The 19,676-nt window shown below is 42.8% G+C and overlaps 1 protein-coding gene across 2 annotated transcripts in view; it reads left to right on the top strand.

The window, feature by feature from the left end:
* The window catches only part of Vps13b (vacuolar protein sorting 13 homolog B), a 553,787-nt gene that overhangs the window by 517,454 nt on the left and 16,657 nt on the right, over positions 1–19,676 (top strand). For both annotated transcript variants that reach the window (XM_029469591.2, XM_021183993.3), the window contains exons 55-56: positions 11,302–11,420; positions 15,351–16,153. In XM_029469591.2, coding sequence (XP_029325451.1) covers positions 11,302–11,420; positions 15,351–16,153 — 922 coding nt within the window. The remainder of the gene's footprint in view (positions 1–11,301; positions 11,421–15,350; positions 16,154–19,676) is intronic.

The raw sequence follows: 19,676 nt of genomic DNA, 5'->3' as shown, positions 1-19,676 counted from the left end.
CAGAGCCCCTTCCATGAGTCTCATCTCAAAGCATCCCTGTGTGGTAGCTGTGGCTTTTCCAGTAGAGATGTTAAGAAACATTGTTCTCACTCAGACAACTAGAAGCTGTCTCTATCTTTGCAACCCCTTTGGGGGCAAATGACCTTTTCACTGGGGCTACCTGAGATCATCAGAAAACCCGGAGCTTTACATAACAATTCATAACAGTAGCAAAATTAGTTCTGATATAGCAACAAAAATAATGTTATGGTTGGAGGTCAGCACAGCATAAGGAGCTGTATTAAAGGGTTCCAGCGTTAGGAAGGCTGAGAGCCACTGGTATAGGACACCACAGACTGTTTACTTCCCCTCTGCTACAGTCACACTACAGTTCTTTGATGGCAGCCAGAACATCTCTAAGTGTTCCCTTACCCAAGCCAAACATTCTGATTCCTTGAATCACTTCTTCAGTAAATGTGGTCTCCCAACACATCACCATAGTTACTCTTGTCTAAACACAGCCGTGTGTTATGCTTCCTTTGTAAAATCTGGCAACTGGAATTACACACAGTGTTCCAAATATGGTCTAACCAGTGCTTCCATTAATAAAGCAGTAATGTGACTTAACTTTTTATTAACAAGTTCAGACTGTTTGTTATTACTGAATTTGTGGTCAGCCACATCCCCCTGGTCTTTAGCAGATGACTTGCTATACAGTTGACTTTTTAAACCCAACAATAAGACTTTACATTTATCCCCAGGACATTAAGATTAAGTCTTGTTACTGTTGGCCTAGCCTATCTTGGTTGGTTGGTTGGTTTTATTATTTTTTAGATATTTTTTTATTTACATTTCAAATGTTATCCCCTTTCCTAATTTCCCCTCCGAAAATACCCTATCCCCTCCCCAACCCACCCACTCCCATTCCTGATCCTGGCATTCCCCTATACTGGGGCATAGAGCCTTTACACGACCAAAGGCCTCTCCTCCCATTGATGACCTACTCGGCCATCCTGTGCTACATATATAGCTAGAGCCACAAGTTCCACCATGTGTTTTCTTTGATTGGTGGTATAGTTCCAAGGAGTTCTGGGGGTACTGGTTAGTTCATATTGATGTTCCTCCTATGGGGCTTCAGACCCCTTCAGCTCGCTGGGTATTTCTCTGGCTTCTTCATTGGGGACCTTGTGCTTCGTCCAATGGATGACTGTGAGCATCCACTTCTGTATTTGCCAGGCACTGGTAGAGCCTCACAAGAGACAGCTATATCAGACTCCTGTCAACAGGCTCTTGTTGGAATCTGCCTAGTGTCTGGGTTTGGTGGTTGTTTATGGGATAGATCCCCAAGGGGAGCAGTCTCTGGATGGTCATTCTTTAAGGCTTTGCTCTGAACTTTGTCTCTGTAACTCCTTCCATGGGTATTTTGTTCCCCATTTTAAGAAGAAACAAAGTATCCACACTTTGGTCTTCCTTCTTCTTGTGTTTCATGTGTTTTGCAAATTATATCTTGGGTATTCTAAGTTTCTGGGCTAATATCCACTTATTAGTGAGTATGTATCATGTGTGTTCTTTTGTGATTGGGTTACCTTGTTAGAAGTACTTAAAGCCAGGCAGTGATGGCACACACCTTTAATCCCAGCACTTGGGAGGCAGAGGCAGGCGGATCTCTGAGTTCAAGGCCAGCCTGGTCTACAGAGTGAGTTCCAGGACAGCTGGGGCTAAAAGAGAAACCCTGTCTCGAAAAAAGAAAGAAAAAAAAAGTACTTAAAAAAAAAAAAGAAAGAAAAACAGGGAGTGACACTTCTCATTTAACATATTAAGTATCCATGGTGGCTTTATTTCCTGTATGGATATGGTGAGCATATATTCTACATAATCATCCAAGCCAGTAAGAAGTATGTTGAATGAGAAAGCCCAGGGTTCTCCTAGACACTTTCTTTGTAACTGGGTTAATCCACCCAGAGAGCATTTTTATCTACTCCATGGGTCTACTATAACACAGTGTTCCCCAAAGCACTTAAACTATGCTGAACAAAGGTCATATCTATAAAACTGTCATGAGATACATCTATTAAGGGCCATAATGAGTCAGGACACAGTTGACAATTACTGTATATTGGTGCATACCACAGGAGCTGTCATGAACGCCACTGCTTGACACAACTGGTCAAGCCTCCATTCCAATTTGAATATGGAAGACATTGCCAAAGTGAGAGAGTGAGTTAGAAACTGTGTAGGTAGTAGAGCTGCTTGCTTGTTTCTCTCATACATCCCAACCCCATGTTCGAGCCAGAATTGATACCAGCAAACCTTTCAAGTGTCCTGCAGGTGGCCTGGTCTAGAGTTTCCTATGTGTTATAATTTGTTCTAGCTGAGTCACAACCATTTCCAAGATAGTCAGGAGCAGAGATTTCTCTGAAATGTTTTTCAAAAAGTATATAGCTGGTGAAATCATACCCAGAATATGTACTGCTCTCTCTTTATCTCCCTATCAAAGCTTTCCTTTCATCTTAGAAATGTCTCTTTCTCCTTTTCCTTTCTGAGAGATCTAACTCATTTCATAGCCTTAGCCTATTGATCACTCCCAGTTATCTCTCTGGCCCTCACACTCCTCCTAAGCTCCAAATCTGTATTTTTAGCCACCAACCAAACGTCTCAGCCCAGAGGACTTTACAAGCATCTCCACCTCAACCTGCCAGCTACTGAGATGGTCATGTCCCAGGCTGTGTGCAGCCAAGGGTAGCTGTGAATACAGCCCAACATCGAATCACAAACTTACTTAAAATACTACGAGATTTTTGAAAACTTACTTCAATTGCATGGATCGTAAGCACGAGCTTTGTAAATGACATTATTATGTTGTCAAAAGGTTTAGCACACCTGACCTATGTCTCTGGTTCAGTTACTGTCACTATTTCCTCAGTACAAATACGTTATATGATACTATATATGGAATGCTGCATATTTCAGACACTCTAACTGTATTGCCAGTAGTCTACCACAATCCCCTCAGTGTAGATGCTCCACCCAAAGCTGGAGTGAGTAGACTGGGAGTTTAAACAGAAAGAACACTTAGAGCAGACCCCTGCTGATAACTGGCTGCTTCTTACCCCCTTCTCCCTGCACAGATGAGAAGACAGTCTCTTACCATACTCATAGACCTGTTCAGAGGTAAGGTCCAGGAAAAAACAAAAACAAACAAACAAACAAAAAAAAAAAAAAACCTGCACATAGAACTTTGCTTCTAGCTGAGATGCTTTCTAAAGAATTTCTCAGCATAGCTGGGGTTGTGGTACATGCTAGAATCCCAGCAGGTAAGTGATGAAAGGAAGATCAGACATTCAAAGCCAACTTCTGCTGTAGACCAGATTTGAGGTCGGCATGGGCTATATGAGAACCTGTCTCAGAAGAACAAAAAAGTGAGAGGGGGATAGGGAAGGGAAGAAGGCCTGGCTGTGTATATCTGTAATCTCAGCACTTAGCATCTAGAAGATCAGGACTAAGGGTCATCCTTGGCCTTATTAAACAGATACTTCACACATAGGTATATAAGTAACAAGATTTAAATCTATTCTTCCCAGTATAGGCATGGATTTTTTTTTTAATGAAAAATGAGTCATAGCTTAAATCAGCTGAAAAATAAAATTCCTAATTACCAAATCTTCAGCTCATTGTAGACATAACAATTCCCTGCACTAGGTAAGTTTTATACCCTCTTTAACTTAAAATTCTAAAATAGGAAACTGTGCTGCCTTTTATCATCTTTAATCTTAGATTTTCTGTGAAGGAAGAAAAGTATCTAAAAATCTTACGTGTGTGTTTGTGTGTGTGTGTGTGTGTGTGTGTGTGTGTGTGTGTGTGTGTGTTAGAATACATATTCTGTGACACAGTGTAGAGATCAAAGAGCAAGTTTTGGGGATTGATTCTCATCTTTGTAATCTGGATCAAATCCAGTCTTCAGGATTGCTCAGCAAAGCACTTTACTTGTGTCCTGTGTGTTGGCTAGTTTTGTGTAAACTTGACACAAGCTAGTCATTTGGAAAAAGGAACTGAAAAATGCATTTATCAAATTGGCAGTGGGCAAAGCAGTGTGTTCTCTTGACTGATTCCTACTGAAGCCCAGGCTCCCATGGGAGGTGCACCTCTGGGCCTGTAGTCTTGGCAGCTATAAGAAAGCAGTATGAGCTCTTGCTCACTTGATCTCTTGCTTCTCTCTTGCTCTTGCTCCCCTGTTCCCCATTCCCTTCCTCTCTCTCTTTCTCTCCCCCCCCCTGCCTCTACTACCCTCTTAACTCCCTTCTCCATGCCCTTAATAAACTCTATTGTGTACTAAGAAAGGGAGGGAGAGAGGGAGGGAGAGGGGGGGAGAGGGAGGGAGGGAGGTAGAGAGAGAGAGAGAGAGAGAGAGAGAGAGAGAGAGAGATGGATGAGAGAAGGCCAGTAAGGGGCAAGTAAGAAAGCTGTGCGGTGAAATAAACACTCTTCTTCTCCCTGTGTTGCCTTTGGTCTTGGTGTTTAGCATAGCAATAAAACAGACGATAGGATAGACAATGTTAGTTTTTAAAAGGGATCCACAATAGGCTGGGAATAAAAGATTGCCGAACCTGTCTTCCACCCAAAGAAAACAACAGAATTTGAGGGAGGCAGGAGCACTCAGGTAGGAAATAATCAGGCCATCAGGAAAGTACTGTAATAGAAGCTGGAAACCAAATGAGGAAAGGATTAGTGAAGATTGGAGGTGGGGTCAGCATAAGAAATCAGTGACAAGATTAACTTTTATTTAAGTTTAATGTGGGCTACCATACTGCAATGCTTTATAAGGCCATTCTGATATCCTCCCTAATCATCTGGGGGTTGCTGGGGAAAGCACAGGTGGCAGAAAAGGAAGACGCCCAACAATGTCCTGTGTGTCACCTTAAAACGGATTTACTTGGGAAAATTAAATAGGTATAATTATAAAATATTGTATGCTAAATATTAATATAATAATCATTTTGGTAAACATAATGGAATGCCCAGAAAAGCATAAGTTATATTTACATTTTTTTATTGGTAGTTGTAATAAGAAGCGATATGCTAAGAGTCGGGCAGCTTCGTGTTTTTTACAACAGGTAAGATGGCCTACTTAATGACGTTCTGTGACACAGACTCATGGAGCACAGAACACAAGAGGTCCGTGACAAGCAACTGCTTGTAACTATATGCTTGCTCATTCAGTTGCTTTTCCCTTTACTGTCACTAAATACCTGACACAGAGAAGCTAATGTATAAAAGGGTTTGCTCCGGCTCACAGGTCACCCTGACAGGGAGGACTGTACTCAGTGCAGAGAGGCATGCTGTACAAACCAGTCTCCCTCTGTTCCCCTCAAGGAAAAAAAAAAAAATCTTGGCTGTAAATCATTCAGTTTATCCTTTTTCCCACATATGAAGTAAATAAGAATTTTTACCCACTCATTACATCAAAATTGAAGTCTCCTGTTGCAGAAGGGTACTGGATCCGCATATTCTTTTCCTTTCAGGTCTGTAGACCTAAGAACCCAACTGTCTTCTCTCCCTGTTATTTTGTAGAACAGGATGATGTCTCCTATGTGAAAGGAGGAAAGTGAGAGACATCTTGCAGCCTCTTGCCCATGCCAATTCTGAAGTTTCTCTGGGAACACCCTGAGGAATTTATACATTGAACCAGGAAACCATCCTGTTTCATCCTGCCCTATCTCTCCTCCTGGGAGCAGAACATCTCAGAACTCTTGAGGTGCCTGGTGTGCCCTTAGGACATCTTCCTTGGCCATACAAAGCTTTTGTTGATGCTCAAATAATCAGTTCCTTTTAGCCTGGGCTCATAAGGCTATTGTAATTTCTCCAAAGCTCAGTTGACTTCTTACTTACTCAAGTCCCACCCACCAGACAGTAACTGTAACCCTCATCCTTTAAAAAGCCCGTTTCTTTGCTTGCATTATTCCTAAGTCCTTCTGTACTGAAAGTGTAGCATTGTTGAATTCTTAATCACGGCAACGTTAGAAAGTTTTAATCTGTAATTCTGCTACCTATATACTGTATTATCAAACTGTTTACCCACCTTTGATCAGAGGCTATTAGACTGTCTCGTGCTGTTGGGGTTTTTAACATTAGTCTATGTGCACTACTATAACAAGTACTGTAGACTGGGAAGCTCATAAGTAGCAGACATTTATTTCTCATGTTCTGGAGTCGGGAAGTCTAAAAATCGAGGTACTAGCAAATCCATTGTCTGGTGAGACCTTTCTTTCTGGGTCATGAGTAGCCATCAATCCCAGCATAATATGCATCATTACTCAGAAACAGTAAAGCTCAATTGTGGTTTAGTGGGTGTGATGGTTTGTATATGTTTGGCCCAGAGAGTGGCACTATTTGGAGTAGGTGTGACCTTGTTGGAGTAGGCGTATCACTGTAAGCATGGGCTTTAAGACCACATCCTAGCTGCCTGGAAGCTAGTCTTCCACTAGCAGCCTTCAGATGAAGATGTAGAACCCTCAGTTCCTCCTGCACCATGCCTGCCTGGATGCTGCCATTCTCCTGCCTTGATAATAGACTGAACCTCTGAACCTGTAAGCCAGCCTCAAATGTTGTCCTTTATAAGACTTGCCTTGGTCATGTCTGTTCACAGCAGTAAAACCCTAACTAAAGCAGTGGGTGTGTAGAACTGTTTTATTCCATATGTAGGAAACAGAATGAACTGAAGGATTGATGGCCAAGGTGATTTCTTTACTGTAACTGCTCATGCCAGAAGAACTGAGAGGGCTTTCTTGGTCACATGAGAAACACAGTCATGATTTCAGCAGTCAACCTAAAGGGAATGCAGATGCTGGGGCCATCTATGTCCTACAGAGCACTTTGATTTGCAAGGTGCAGAATGCCCAGATCAGTTGTTTCTCATTCATTACTAGACACAGCCAGCAATGGCCAGCAATCCTGTGTTTGCAAGCTCTTCATCTTCTACCCTCCTGAGTACTTTCTGGCCATAGTTTGACAAAATGCTTTGACACTTCCATGGTAACCCCATTTTTGTAGCTTTCACTGTCCACTTTAACTGCCTGACCTATAGTCGAAGCAGCAAGATTGTGCCAAGTTCATACTACATGCCCTGTGCTTATCATTAGGGGGCCCAGATCAGTAGAGGCTCCATCACCTTGTATGTGTTCCATTGAGACAGACTATCTGAAGACCTTGGCTTATAGCCATGATGAACAGGTTCTCATGATTGTATAACATGTTCTCATGGGTGCTTTTTCTGTGTGGAGGAATAACCTACTTCAGTATGGGTGATCTGAACAGCTTTCTCACTGTGTGGCCTTTACTGTGTGAACCAAACCAGGAGTTCTGTGTGCAGCAAGAAGTCAGTGCACAGCATTTCCAAACTTCTGTTAACTAAAGAAAGAATCATAGCTTGATATCAATCTAGGAAAGTTGCAAAAGATCATGGATACCTAGACATAAGGTATATCACAACTATAACAAGAGTCCATGAGTTTAGGCTGTAGGCCCATATTATCTCTGGTGCAACTTAACTCCATTATTAGAGAGAGAGCTCTGTTCCAGTAAAACTGTATTTCCAGTTTCAGGCAGTGGGCGATAGGAGCAAGTACTGATCTGTAGCAGAAACCCTCTAACAGTCTGTGTGGCAAGGGAGGAGAGAGGCTCTGCCTCCTGTGCTTTAGCTCAGCAGTACCAGTATGTCTATTTTACCTTCAGCCTATTAGCCAAAGCTTCTGATATGACCTGCAAGGGTGGGTGTAAATCCTGCTCTGTGCTGTGGGGAGCTAGACACAGGGTACCAGAAATCTTCCACAGAGCTGTTTTTCAAATAGCTGTTTAGCTATTTACATTGTCTGCCTGTCCTGTGTCCTGGATGTGCTGGTCAAAAGTGCAAAGGAAAGTGGACACAACACTCTGATTCCATGGTGTGCACATGCATGCCTAGCTGGATAGTACATGTGGACGGAGATATCACATACCTTTTTCAGAGCTGTTCACTTGTCTTACTATTTACACACTATACTTAGCACTATACTTTTTGTGAGCAATTGAAGGATATGATTTTATCCTCTCTGGTGATTGACTCTTAATAGGTTCTCTATGGTCGATAGGAGCAAGTACTGATCTGTAGCAGAAACCCTCTAACAGTCTGTGTGGCAAGGGAGCAGAGAGGCATTTATCTTCTCTGGTGATTGACTCTTAATAGGTTCTCTATGGTCTTGTCAAAGACTGGATGAAGTGATTTAATGGTGGTGCGATCAGAGGCAGACAACTCTCTTGGGAATTGTCTTAGTGTTGTTCTTTTGCTATGACAACACACCATGACCAAAACAGCTTATAAAGAAAGCACTTAATTGGTCTCATAGTTAGAGAGTTAGAGTCACAGCACAGCACAGCACAGCACAGCACAGCACAGCACAGCATAGCATAGCATAGTGTACCATACCATACCATACCATAGCACAGCATGGTGCCATAGCAAAGGCATGGTGGCATAGCACAGACATGGTGACATAGCACAGACATGGTGGCATAGCACAGCATGGTGCCATAGCAAAGGCATGGTGGCATAGCACAGACATGGTGACATAGCACAGACATGGTGGCATAGCACAGCATGGTGCCATAGCAAAGGCATGGTGGCATAGCACAGACATGGTGACATAGCACAGACATGGTGACATAGCACAGACATGGTGACATAGCACAGACATGGTGGCATAGCACAGACATGGTGGCAAGAACATCAAGAGTTCACATCTTGATCTGCAAGTAGGGGACAAAGAAAAAAATACTAGAACCAGCCAAGTCTCTTGAAACCTCAGAGCTCACCTCCAGTGACACATCTCCTCCAAGGGCACACCTCCTAATCCTTCATAAACGGTTTCATCAACTGGGGGCCAAGGATTCAATTTTAAAGTCTAGGGAAGCGATTCTTATTCAAATCACTACAAGTAGCTAATTACTTCTCAGTCCTCTGCACTGTACAAAGTTGTGGTTTGTTTCTCTGACTACAGAAAGAGACAAGGAGAAATAAGTGCTCTGGGTCAGAAGGGTCAGAATGTTTCTTTTTCTTTCTTTTCTTTTCTTTTCTTTTCTTTTTTTTTTTCTCAGTATTGAGGAAGGGGCCATAGACAAAAAAAAAAAAGTCCAGACATTTAGTCAGAAATACCTTGAAAGTTTAGGTTAATTTTCTTGCTATCAAAAGTCCCTTGAGGACTTAGTAGAGTCCATCAGGCAGCCTTGTCTGTATTACCTTAGACTATTTAAACATCTTCATTTCCTGTTCCCTGGAAATTACTTCAAGGATGAGCTGAACACTAACTAGTTCCCTGTTCTGATGATTCACTTTCTTTCCTTAAGGCATGACATCTCTGCTAAAACTGGATCATAGGTCAAGTCAAGGACAAGACTGACAGGACGCTTTAAAGGGTTACACCAAGGTAGTCGAAAACTGTCCTACAAAGGGTGGCTGAATATTTAAATAGGAGAAAAGCTTTCATACAAAGAATGCCTTTGATTTTCTTTTAAATTATCTTTATTTAGTGTATGTACACATGGGAGCTGAGGTCAGTGACATAAGGCAGCTTAGATTCTTTATATATAGATTCTCTAGTAGATTTTCTTATATTTTCAAATAGATTCTCTCCTTTTGTCATGTAGATCTCAGAGATCAAACTCAGTTCATTGGCCATGATAGCAAGCACCTTTACTTGCTGAGCCATCTGGCCAGCCAAGTGGTGGCTTTTATAACAGGGAATGTTTCTCTGATAAGTCATTTAGTTTTAGATTTTAAGACATTTTAATTTTTATGATAATCAAATTAATTCTTAGAACAATTAGAGAAAAATCAGGATACAGAGTCCTTTGAAATATTTTTTAGAAAACAGTTGGGGATACTTAGCTATATAGAAGTCAAGCACAGCAAATTGGCTTTTTCTTGTTCTCAAAAAGTTTAGACTCCAGTGATGGAGTCAGATCTGTAAATAGTTAATAAATAGTGGGCTTTGTGTTTAACTGCCTTTAGAATGCAGAGCTAAGGGGGGAATAGAAACACGTAACAACTTCGTAGAATAAAGTGTCCTTCAACTGTGTTAAAGATGCATATGTGTGTTTTGAGTTGAGTTGGGGCATATACTAGGTACAGAGAGCCCAGGAGTGGAGGTGAATGTAGGTGAGGGTCGAGACTTTAACATTAGCAGGGCAGAGGCCCTCATCACAGTTGGGCACAATGGGGAGAAAGAAGAAGTAGGATGACATCCAAGTGCCCTGGAAACTTGTGACAATCAGGATTTCTGCAGAAGGAGCCACAGTAAAAGAGGCCCAGGGACCTTGACATTGCTTCCATGTGTGAATCTATGAGTCTTTCCCATGAGTCTGTGTAAACAATCCACGGTGCCTTTGTGTGCTGTGAAAACACATTCACTGCTTGTCAGGCAAATGTCTAGCTTTGTTTCTTCATCTAGGGACTGTCAGTCTTTGCTCTTTTATCACTGTCTTAACCATAATGATAGGTCCAGACTTGGACCTATCTAATACTGCAGATCATGAAACCCAGTGTTCAAGCACAAGAAGGCTCTTGCCTCTTCCCTCAGGTAACCTTAGCTGTGAACATGATGTTCTTGCAGTTGTTTTTCACATAGTTCTGATCTGTTTCACATATTTATCCACTTAGGCAACACTGGTATTTAATGCAGAAGGACATCTGTTCTGCTGGGCTGGCACCTGGCTCCTGAGATAGCAGAGGCTCTTTTATTCATTAGCTTTCTCATGACTGAAAAGTTAACTTTGAGACTAAGCAAATGAACTTACTGAAATCTTTGGTCATATGAGGGAACTTGGGGTTTATTGCTAGATTTGGTGAGAGTTTTTTGGTTTTAGTTTTAGTTTTGATTTTGGTCTTTTTTTTTAATGTTCAGCCTATGGGATGGGTAGTAAGTCAAAATGCAAGCACCTGAAAAGGTTTGCACATTGCATTTACAGTCCTGAGTTATAAGGGTTTCCATAGCATTCATATGCACACAGGAAGCTGGCCCCATAGCTGGCCTCCAGCCCACACGGGGCTAGTGCCAATTCTAAAAACCAGAGAATGAAGACACTCACGCCCCACCATCCATCATTGTTTCCATGAACCTTACAGCCTGGATATTGAAAAATCTGGATTTGATTTTTTTTCAAGTCAACCAAATAGCTTGTACACATGGTTAGAAAGTGTTTGCATGTTGAATCAGAACTGGAGATACTTTAAGTCACCCATTTCAACAGTGTTCTTATTTCTTATTAATCATATTCGGAACATTCTTTTGGCAGGTTGTATTCCTCACTGGCTTTGGCTATGTGTATGTGGACATCGCCCAACAGTGTGGCACAGTCTTTATCATTCTAGCCCCGGAAGGAAAAGCAGGACCCATATTTACCAGCACCAGCAGGTGGGTTGGTTTTTCTAGCAGCAGTACAGTATGCTTTCTTTATAATATTGTAAACCTATTATTTGTCATTCTTTTTGTTGTTGTTTTTTTGTTGTTGTTGTTGTTGTTTTGATTTTTCGAGACAGGGTTTCTCTGTGTAGCCCTGGCTGTCCTGGAACTCACTTTGTAGACCAGGCTGGCCTCGAACTCAGAAATCCGCCTGCCTCTGCCTCCCGAGTGCTGGGATTAAAGGCGTGCACCACCACGCCCAGCTTATTTGTCATTCTTATCACATCATAAAATGATAAATCTACAACTTATCATTCTTGTTGTCTCCACACACATACTAAAGGTTTTGGTTAATTATCATGTGATCCATAAGTAAAGATCTAGCTATTAAATTATGCCTCCAGCATATATAGATAAATACTACTACTACTAATAATAATAAAGCATTTTTCTTGGGTCTCCCAGTTCAGCATAACTGAAAAATAAGTTCAGCAAACTGATTTTCAAGCTAAGACATGCTCTTCTAAATAATTCCATTATTACTAGTGTAAAGTGCAAGCTAGTATCTCTAAATCTAAAAAACAACTTTGTAAATAACTAGACTTTGCAGTTAGACCAAACAGTAAATATAAACATACCTCCTAGAGCCTTGTTTTTTTTTGTTGTTTTGTTTTTTTGTTTTTCGAGACAGGGTTTCTCTGTGTAGCCCAGGCTGTCCTGGCACTCACTTTGTAGACCAGGCTGGCCTCGAACTCAGAAATCCGCCTGCCTCTGCCTCCCGAGTGCTGGGATTAAAGGCGTGCGCCACCACGCCCGGCCTCTCCTAGAGCCTTTGATACACATCTGTCATCAAGGAGGCTGGGGAGATGGTGAAGTGGGTAAAGTGCCAGCTGTGTGAGAATGCAGACAGGGGTTGGCATCCAAGGGAAAGCCAGGGAGCATCATGGGCCTGGAGACATAGTCTGAAAGACTGGAGATGCACAGACCCTGGGGGCTCACTGTCCAGCCAGGCCAACCCAATGCAAAGCTACAGTTGAGAGAGAAACCCTTTCTCAGAAAGTTAGATGAGAAAGGGATGTCTTCTAGGAAGAAGTTTATTCCACCATGTCTGGTCTGAGTTCCGTGCCTATGGCTCACACGGTAGAAAGAGAAAACCAGTTCTCACAAGTCGTTCTCTAACCTGCACACATGAACCATGACATAAGTATTCACCCCCCCAAAACTAAATAAAAAAAGATATAAGCCATGAAAATAATTAATATCCTTAACTTAAATTAATCATATAATTCACTAGAAATAATGTAAAGATATCCTCTCCTCCTAAAATAGAAAATGAGGATAAAGGACATGAATGGAAAACAATAGGAAGAGGAAATAGAAATATTCAAAGATAGAAACATAAGTAAGATAGTACCTACCAAATTAAGAGTAGCATTTCATCATATACAGTTGTAATAGACATGTAATTGATACCATTTTCTTGAGCACTCTTAGTACCACATATCTGCATATTAAGAATGAATTCAAACTCCTTTGGTTCTCAATGGTTCTCAATCAGTGCGTCATGACCCTTTTGGGGGTCGAATGACCCTTTCACAGGAGCCACCTAAGACCATTGGAAAACATATTACAATTCATAACAGTAGCAATATTACAGTTAAGAGGTAGCAATGAAAATAATTTTATGGTCAGAGGTCACTAAGTGTGAGGATCTGTATTAAAGAGTTGCAGTGTTAGGAAGGTTGAGAACACCGGGTTCGAATTCCACTTTGAAAAGTTTTAAGAGTTCAGAAAATCAGAACCGGGCGGTGGTGGCACACGCCTTTAATGCCAGCACTTGGGAGGCAGAGGCAGGCGGATTTCTGAGTTCGAGGCCAGCCTGGTCTACAGAATGAGTTCTAGAACAGGACAACCAGGGCTACACAGAGAAACCCTGTCTTGGGGGAAAAAAAAAAAAAGACAACAACAACAACCAAAAAATAAAGTTCAAAAAAATCATGAAAACAGTAGGCAAGGATATATACAGAGGTATTTACTTCATTGTTAGTTATAGTGATGTGATAGTAAGCGTACAAATCAAATATATCACAGGATATAGGTATTGGTTGCAGTGGACTAAAAGCATGTGATCTAATAGAAAGTAAAGCAAGCCTATTACGATGCTGAATATATAAAGACATGTATGTTCCATCTGTGTAAATAGACAATAGTGGAAAGGAAAGAAAAAAATCAAACTGTGGGTTTTTCAGTGTTTAATAATTTCTGTATAGTAAGTTTCTGTAATAGAGTTATGTATTTTATAATCACAAAATTAAGTTACAATAAAAATAATAGAACCAATTTTTATGCATTTATTTAGGACTTTTAAGAATAAATTCCTTGTATCTATATTTGACTAAAAATTCATTAGTTTGGACTCTGCTAATTTTTTATAATACTTCAAATAATATTAGATAGGAATTCTTACGTAGTCCAAAAGTGTTTGTAAAAGGAAAGAAAAAAGAAAGAACAACAGTATTACAAAATTGTAGAGTAAAATTTAAATTATATAGCACAAAATCTCAAGCTTACACAAGTATTTCAGAAGTGTCACCTAAGGCATGAGTCTTAATGAGAGCAGCCACAGTGCACACAATTTAAGGTAAAGTAAGACCAGCACAGTGTCTACTCATACCTGCTTGCCTTGCACTTCCCTGGGTCATGCATTCAAGTGCTTGCTGGATGTCAAGTCTTATCTAGGAATAGGGAAACAGTGAGGGAAAGGTTCCATTCTCACAAGCACAGAATGGGAGAGGCTGGATCACAGAAACTCCATGGGCATAGTAGAAGATCAGTGCTCTACAGGGCTGAAAAACAGCCATTAGAGACGTGTGAGTTGACAGGGAGAGTGTGATTGTTGAAAAGTTAGTTTGAGGGAAACCTTTTCAAGAGAGTGGCATTTAAACTTGCAAACAGCAGGCAGCTAAGAACCTCATCTACAGGAGAGAGTGCTTTCCAGACCTAGCACCCAGCCAGTGCTAAGGCCTGGGGCAGATGGAGCAGAGCCAAGGGCCGTGTGGGCCCAAAGCAAAGATGTGTGTCCTGGAAGAGGGGCTACTAACAGGCAGATAGCGCAGTGCTGAGCCAAAAGTCAGCTTTCATTTTAACACTAGTGACCTTCATAGAGGCGGTTTCGTCAGACTGGGGAGCATAAGCCAGCTTGCAGCAAGTTTCAGAGAGAAAAGAAAGGAAAAAATCAGAGAAAATGTTTGTGGAAATGCTTTTGAGTTTTTACTAAAGAGGATCAGAGAAATGGAAAGTAGGTAGAAAGGAAGTGATGTTATAATAGAGTTTTGTTCACTCAGAGGAGAAATAATTGCTTGCTCGTGCACTGACACTATTGTAGAGGAAGGTAACGTGACACGCTAGAGTAATGGCTATTGGAGAGGGTGAAGTGCCCCAAAGAGGACATTGACCTGGCCAGGAGCTCTTCAGCTCTACAAGTGGGAACAAGGAGAGCAGAGCATGCTTGTGTGCAGTGCAGATAGGTACATGCCGTGTGCAGTGCAGATAGGTACTTGCTGTGTGCAAGTCTGATAGGTACATATAGGTACATGCCATGTGCAGGGCTGATAGGTACATGTGGATCTCTCTTTTTCTGCTCAGCTCATCTTTTTTAATATAAGGAGTGTTATTTCTCTTTTTGCCATGATCATCATAATAGATAATTAGTGTATAAAATGAAGAGTTTGGAGAAAAAAAAAATCTGGTGTTGGTAAGAGAAAACACATAAAGAAACATGACAAGTGCTTGTAGTAGTCCCAGTAGGAATATTTCCCAATAATCACCAAGTGTAGCTAGCTCTGTCCAGACGTGTTGAGTTCTTCCTTGTTATGAGATTCTATCCTAAAACAGAAATAAGAAAGAAACCAGAGACACTAACAAGCTTTGCCCTTTCTCTAGAGCTCTGGAGAGGATGGTCACTTTCAGAATGTTCATCACCCAATTGAGCCTGGCAGTGTCTGACGACCTCACACACCAGGCACCATCGGAACTGCTGAGGCTCACCCTGGACAATGTTTTCCTCCATGTGTCTCCTGTGCCTGCTGTCCTCCCAGGGGAAGAGCCTCCCTCCAGCTTCTTCCAGCTTTACAGTGTGGAAGTCTACTGCGGAGACCTGCAGCTGGACAACCAGCTTTATAACAAGTCTAATTTCCATTTCGCTGTCTTGGTCTGCCAAGGCGAGAGAACAGACCCTGCTCAGTATTCCAGGGTGCAGAGTCTTCTGGTCTCCAGCAAAGCCTTGGAAGAATACAAGGAGAATTGCTTCCTCAAACTTTGCCTCACTGTCTCTGAGGGGAAGGATATCCTCCTCGATGTCAGCGAGTTCACCTTTGAACTGAAGCCAGCACGGCTGTATGTGGAGGACACCTTTGTATACTACATCAAAACTTTGTTTGACACCTACCTTCCTCCCAGCAGGATGTCTGGTCACCATGCACAGCTGTTCACAGGGCAGCAAGTGCTGCCTGTGCAGGTGACACAGCACGCCAAGGCGTTGGTGAACGCAGTGAAGTTGCGGAAGCTGCTCATCCAGCCAGTGAACCTGCTCATCAGCATCCATGCCTCCCTGAAGCTATACATAGCCTCCGACCACACCCCTCTCTCCTTCTCAGTGTTTGAAAGAGGACCAGTGTTCACCACGGCAAGGCAGCTGGTGCACGCACTGGCCATGCACTATGCTGCTGGGGCTCTTTTCAGAGCAGGTGAGGATGTAAGGGAAGGGTCTTTGACAGGCTAGCACCTGGACAGAAGTGGTCCATTGTGGCAGGGGGCTGTCTGTTACACAACACATGGGAAAGCAGGTAGGGCTGGGTGATGGGGCCACACATCTAACAGAACTGGATCTAGATATGAATGTTCAGTGTAAACCTTGGGTGAATATCAAACTCCTTGAGCCTGCATCTTCAGCTGTAAAGTGGATTTTAAAGGCTATGGGATGGTTTATACTAGGGACCAAGGAGAGAAATAAGACCTCTGTTTCCCATCTGGCTGGAAGAGCCTACAAGGAGTATTTGATATGAGTACAGAATCTTCCATAGGGAGCATTCTGTGCAAACATGAAAATTGGGCTCCCTGTGGTACTTGACGGTCATCATCTCTAGAGCATGTGTTCCTGACTCAGGGTCAGTCTTAGATAGAGGATGATAGCCTGCTCCCCAAGGTTGCTAACAGTTATGTCAAAGCAGCATCCACACTTGGCTTTGTTAAGCCTTCTCCAGTAAAGAACCTGAAGGATGAGTTCCTGCACGTGATAACCTTGTTCTTGGTGAATGAATTCCCATAGCCTATTCAGGCTGTGGCAACAAATGACTATATTACCATTAGTAAGAGGCTAGTAGTCATGCTACATGGGCCAGATTAAACCATCTCCATAATGAAATACATAGAGATCTGGAACAGGTTGGCTGCACCATAGAAAAAAAGGACAGCCTCCAGCTGAGAGCCTTAAATGGCCTGTTGTTTGGAAAGTTTGCACAATAGTGAAGCAATTAAATGACTCCTTGGCAAGGAGTCACTTAAAATAATCAGGAATATTTCAAACTGAATAGACATGTAAAGTACCCCAGACACTTACCCTTCTGGTACACTGACATATATCAGCTCTTTAGTCAGAGGTCAGAAGGGGAGGAGGACTCCCTGCAGTCACAGCTGACACCAAGCTAGGAAGCTGAGCTAAAGGACAGATTCCACCTGTGCCAGGTAACCATGGCCTCCATAGGCTTTGTGCAAAACCTACTGCCTTGTTTTACTGGGGCTGAGGGATCTCATGTGAACATTCTCTCCGGCCTTCTTATAGTTAGAAATCCTGTGATTATCTCATTTTCAATATACAGCAGGAAAGAAATTCTAACACCAAAGCTGGATTGAAAACATTGTCACTAAAACTGAATATTACTTGAAAGAAAAGTCATTGGAGCATTGAGAAATAGAAAGGCGATGGGGAGGGTGGCTGGCAGGCCCAAAGAGAATGGACTAGCATTCCTGTAGAGAACGGATGAGGGCTAGCCCGGAGGGAGTGGGTTGTGTCCATCTCACTTAGGGCTGCATTTACCCACTGGACTCAAGGTTCCTGGCTGGGATACTTAACACACCATGACCTCATTTCTGGGGAAGTCTGTGGAGTCATTTGAAGAGGCTTTAAAAAACCCATAACTGCTAACTAGAAATGAGTAGCTCCATTCAAAGGGAGGAATGTGGGCTTGAGAATTTCTCAAGGTTCTTGCCTTTTCTCAAGGTTCTTGCCTACCTCCAGCTCCCATTCTCATAGACTCAGAACACCCACAAGATTCCCAAACAACTAAGCCAAAGATATGCAAATGGACCTCTGCATCCATGGGTTCACATCTGCAGATCCAACCACTTGTAGCCTGAAAATACTGAAGAAAAGAATTATGTGTGTTCTTGCCGTTTATCTCTTAAATATGCAGAATGAATAGGCCAGCAAGATGGCTGCTGTCCAGTTGAGTGGGTAAGAGTGGAAGGAGAGGACTTACAAGTTGTCCCCTAGCCTCCACAAGTGTATACCTTTGCACACCCACAGCCACATAAATTAGTAGTAGTAATAGTAGTAATAGTAGTAGTAGTAAACATTTTAAATTCAGCAGCATGTTGGGCACAGCCTGTGCACTATACAGCAGGACACACTCAGGCAATGTCAGTGCAGTGCAGGTGGCCAAAGCTCAATGGCGAGTCTGGACCCCATGCGTGCTGGGTGCTGAGGGCCACTTCACTCACCTCTGGAGAAAATAGTAAAGAGTATCCTTGTATACTTTGTCTTTTTGTCTAGCTTGGATGCCACCAAGTGGAATCTCCATCCACAAACAGCCCTCTGGTGGCTTCAGGCTTTACTGATCACAGATTTACTGATCAGCGGTACACCTTTCATATGGTTAGGAAGAATAGGAAAGGACTCTCAGCAGCCGGATGGGATTAAGAGTCAATGTGGGCCTTCCCCTTTATGCCCTCTGTGTTCCCAGACCTGAAGGAAGCTTCATTGGAGCCTGACAGGAGACTCTTTCACATGTGTCAGGGAAACCAAGGTCTCTAAACCAGCCATCAGATGGAACCTAGGATCATTCTGGGAGATCCTCTAAGAAGAATCTCCCTTTTTACCTCCTCAGAGTACCTTTCAGGAATAACTTATTCCACGGGACCATTGATTGATTGATTGATTGATTGATTGATTGATTGAGATGGGCAGGGATCAAGTAAACTAACCTAGGTTGGAAACCCGAATCCTAAGTTTTTCAGCCAGAGACTGTGAATGTCTTACTAACGAAATCTCACTTCAGTGTCCTCTGCCTCCTGGCAGTAGCGATACTGTAGACACACATCAAGTGGGATTGTCATCTACCTCCTGTATCCATACAGCTCTGACCCCAACAGCTCAGTGGTCAGGCACTCTTGCAGGTGATGGGGGCACTGTTGGCCTTGTGCTTGGGAGATTCCATGAGCAGTGCCTTGGCCCCACGTGGCTCTTCATTTGTCAGTCCTAATGACTGACAGCCATGTTGTCACCCTAATGCTCCAGAAAAGGGCTCAACATTTATGCCAGTCCTCTGCTCTCTACTTTAGGAAGCTCTCTGCTTTGATAGTGACCTGGGGACTTGGCCTCCCTCTTCGGTTGGTGACTTAACTGAGGATCTCTGTCACAGAGACTTGCTATTGAGAGAGGGAACAGTTCCCATCCTTTGCCTCACCTCACAGCCTTCCCAATAAAAAGGCCACAGTACTGGGTTCGCTGTGAAGATTCCTAAAGGAAGTTGCTTTTTCAGATCTCTCCCTGCCCCTGGTCTTTGCCTGCCCCTGGAGTCCTCTGTGCTTACAAGCCCTCAGTCCCCACCCCAGGCGGAAGGGAAAAGGCAGAAGGCTGTGAGCAAGCCACTGGAGCAGGCCAGCTCCTGGCAAGCCTGAGTTTAAATAGGAAAGCAGACCCAAAGCCATGCTCCTGGGACATGGGTGGGGGAGCACTTCCCTCTCGCTAACCTAATCAGTGTGTCCCTGTCACCGATGTTTACACAGCCCAATAGGGTTGAAGGGGAGACATTTGTTTGGCTCTAGCTCCACTCTAAGAGAAGCACTCAGCTTGATAGGATTGTGAAAGATTAAAAAGAACCCTCCATCCTTGTCAAAGCTTGCATCCCTTTTGCAATACCCTATTTTAGCATCTGGCTTCTCCAGGCAGCTCCTGCTGCTGCTGCTGCTGCCCTGGCAGCTTGGGAGAAA

This window comes from Mus caroli, unplaced genomic scaffold (assembly GCF_978045245.1).
Source record: "Mus caroli unplaced genomic scaffold, Mus_caroli_1 scaffold_16, whole genome shotgun sequence".
Classification (NCBI taxonomy): Eukaryota; Metazoa; Chordata; class Mammalia; order Rodentia; family Muridae; genus Mus; species Mus caroli.
The sequence above is the reverse complement of the archived record's forward strand: the minus strand, read 5'-3'. Positions and strand labels throughout refer to the sequence as shown.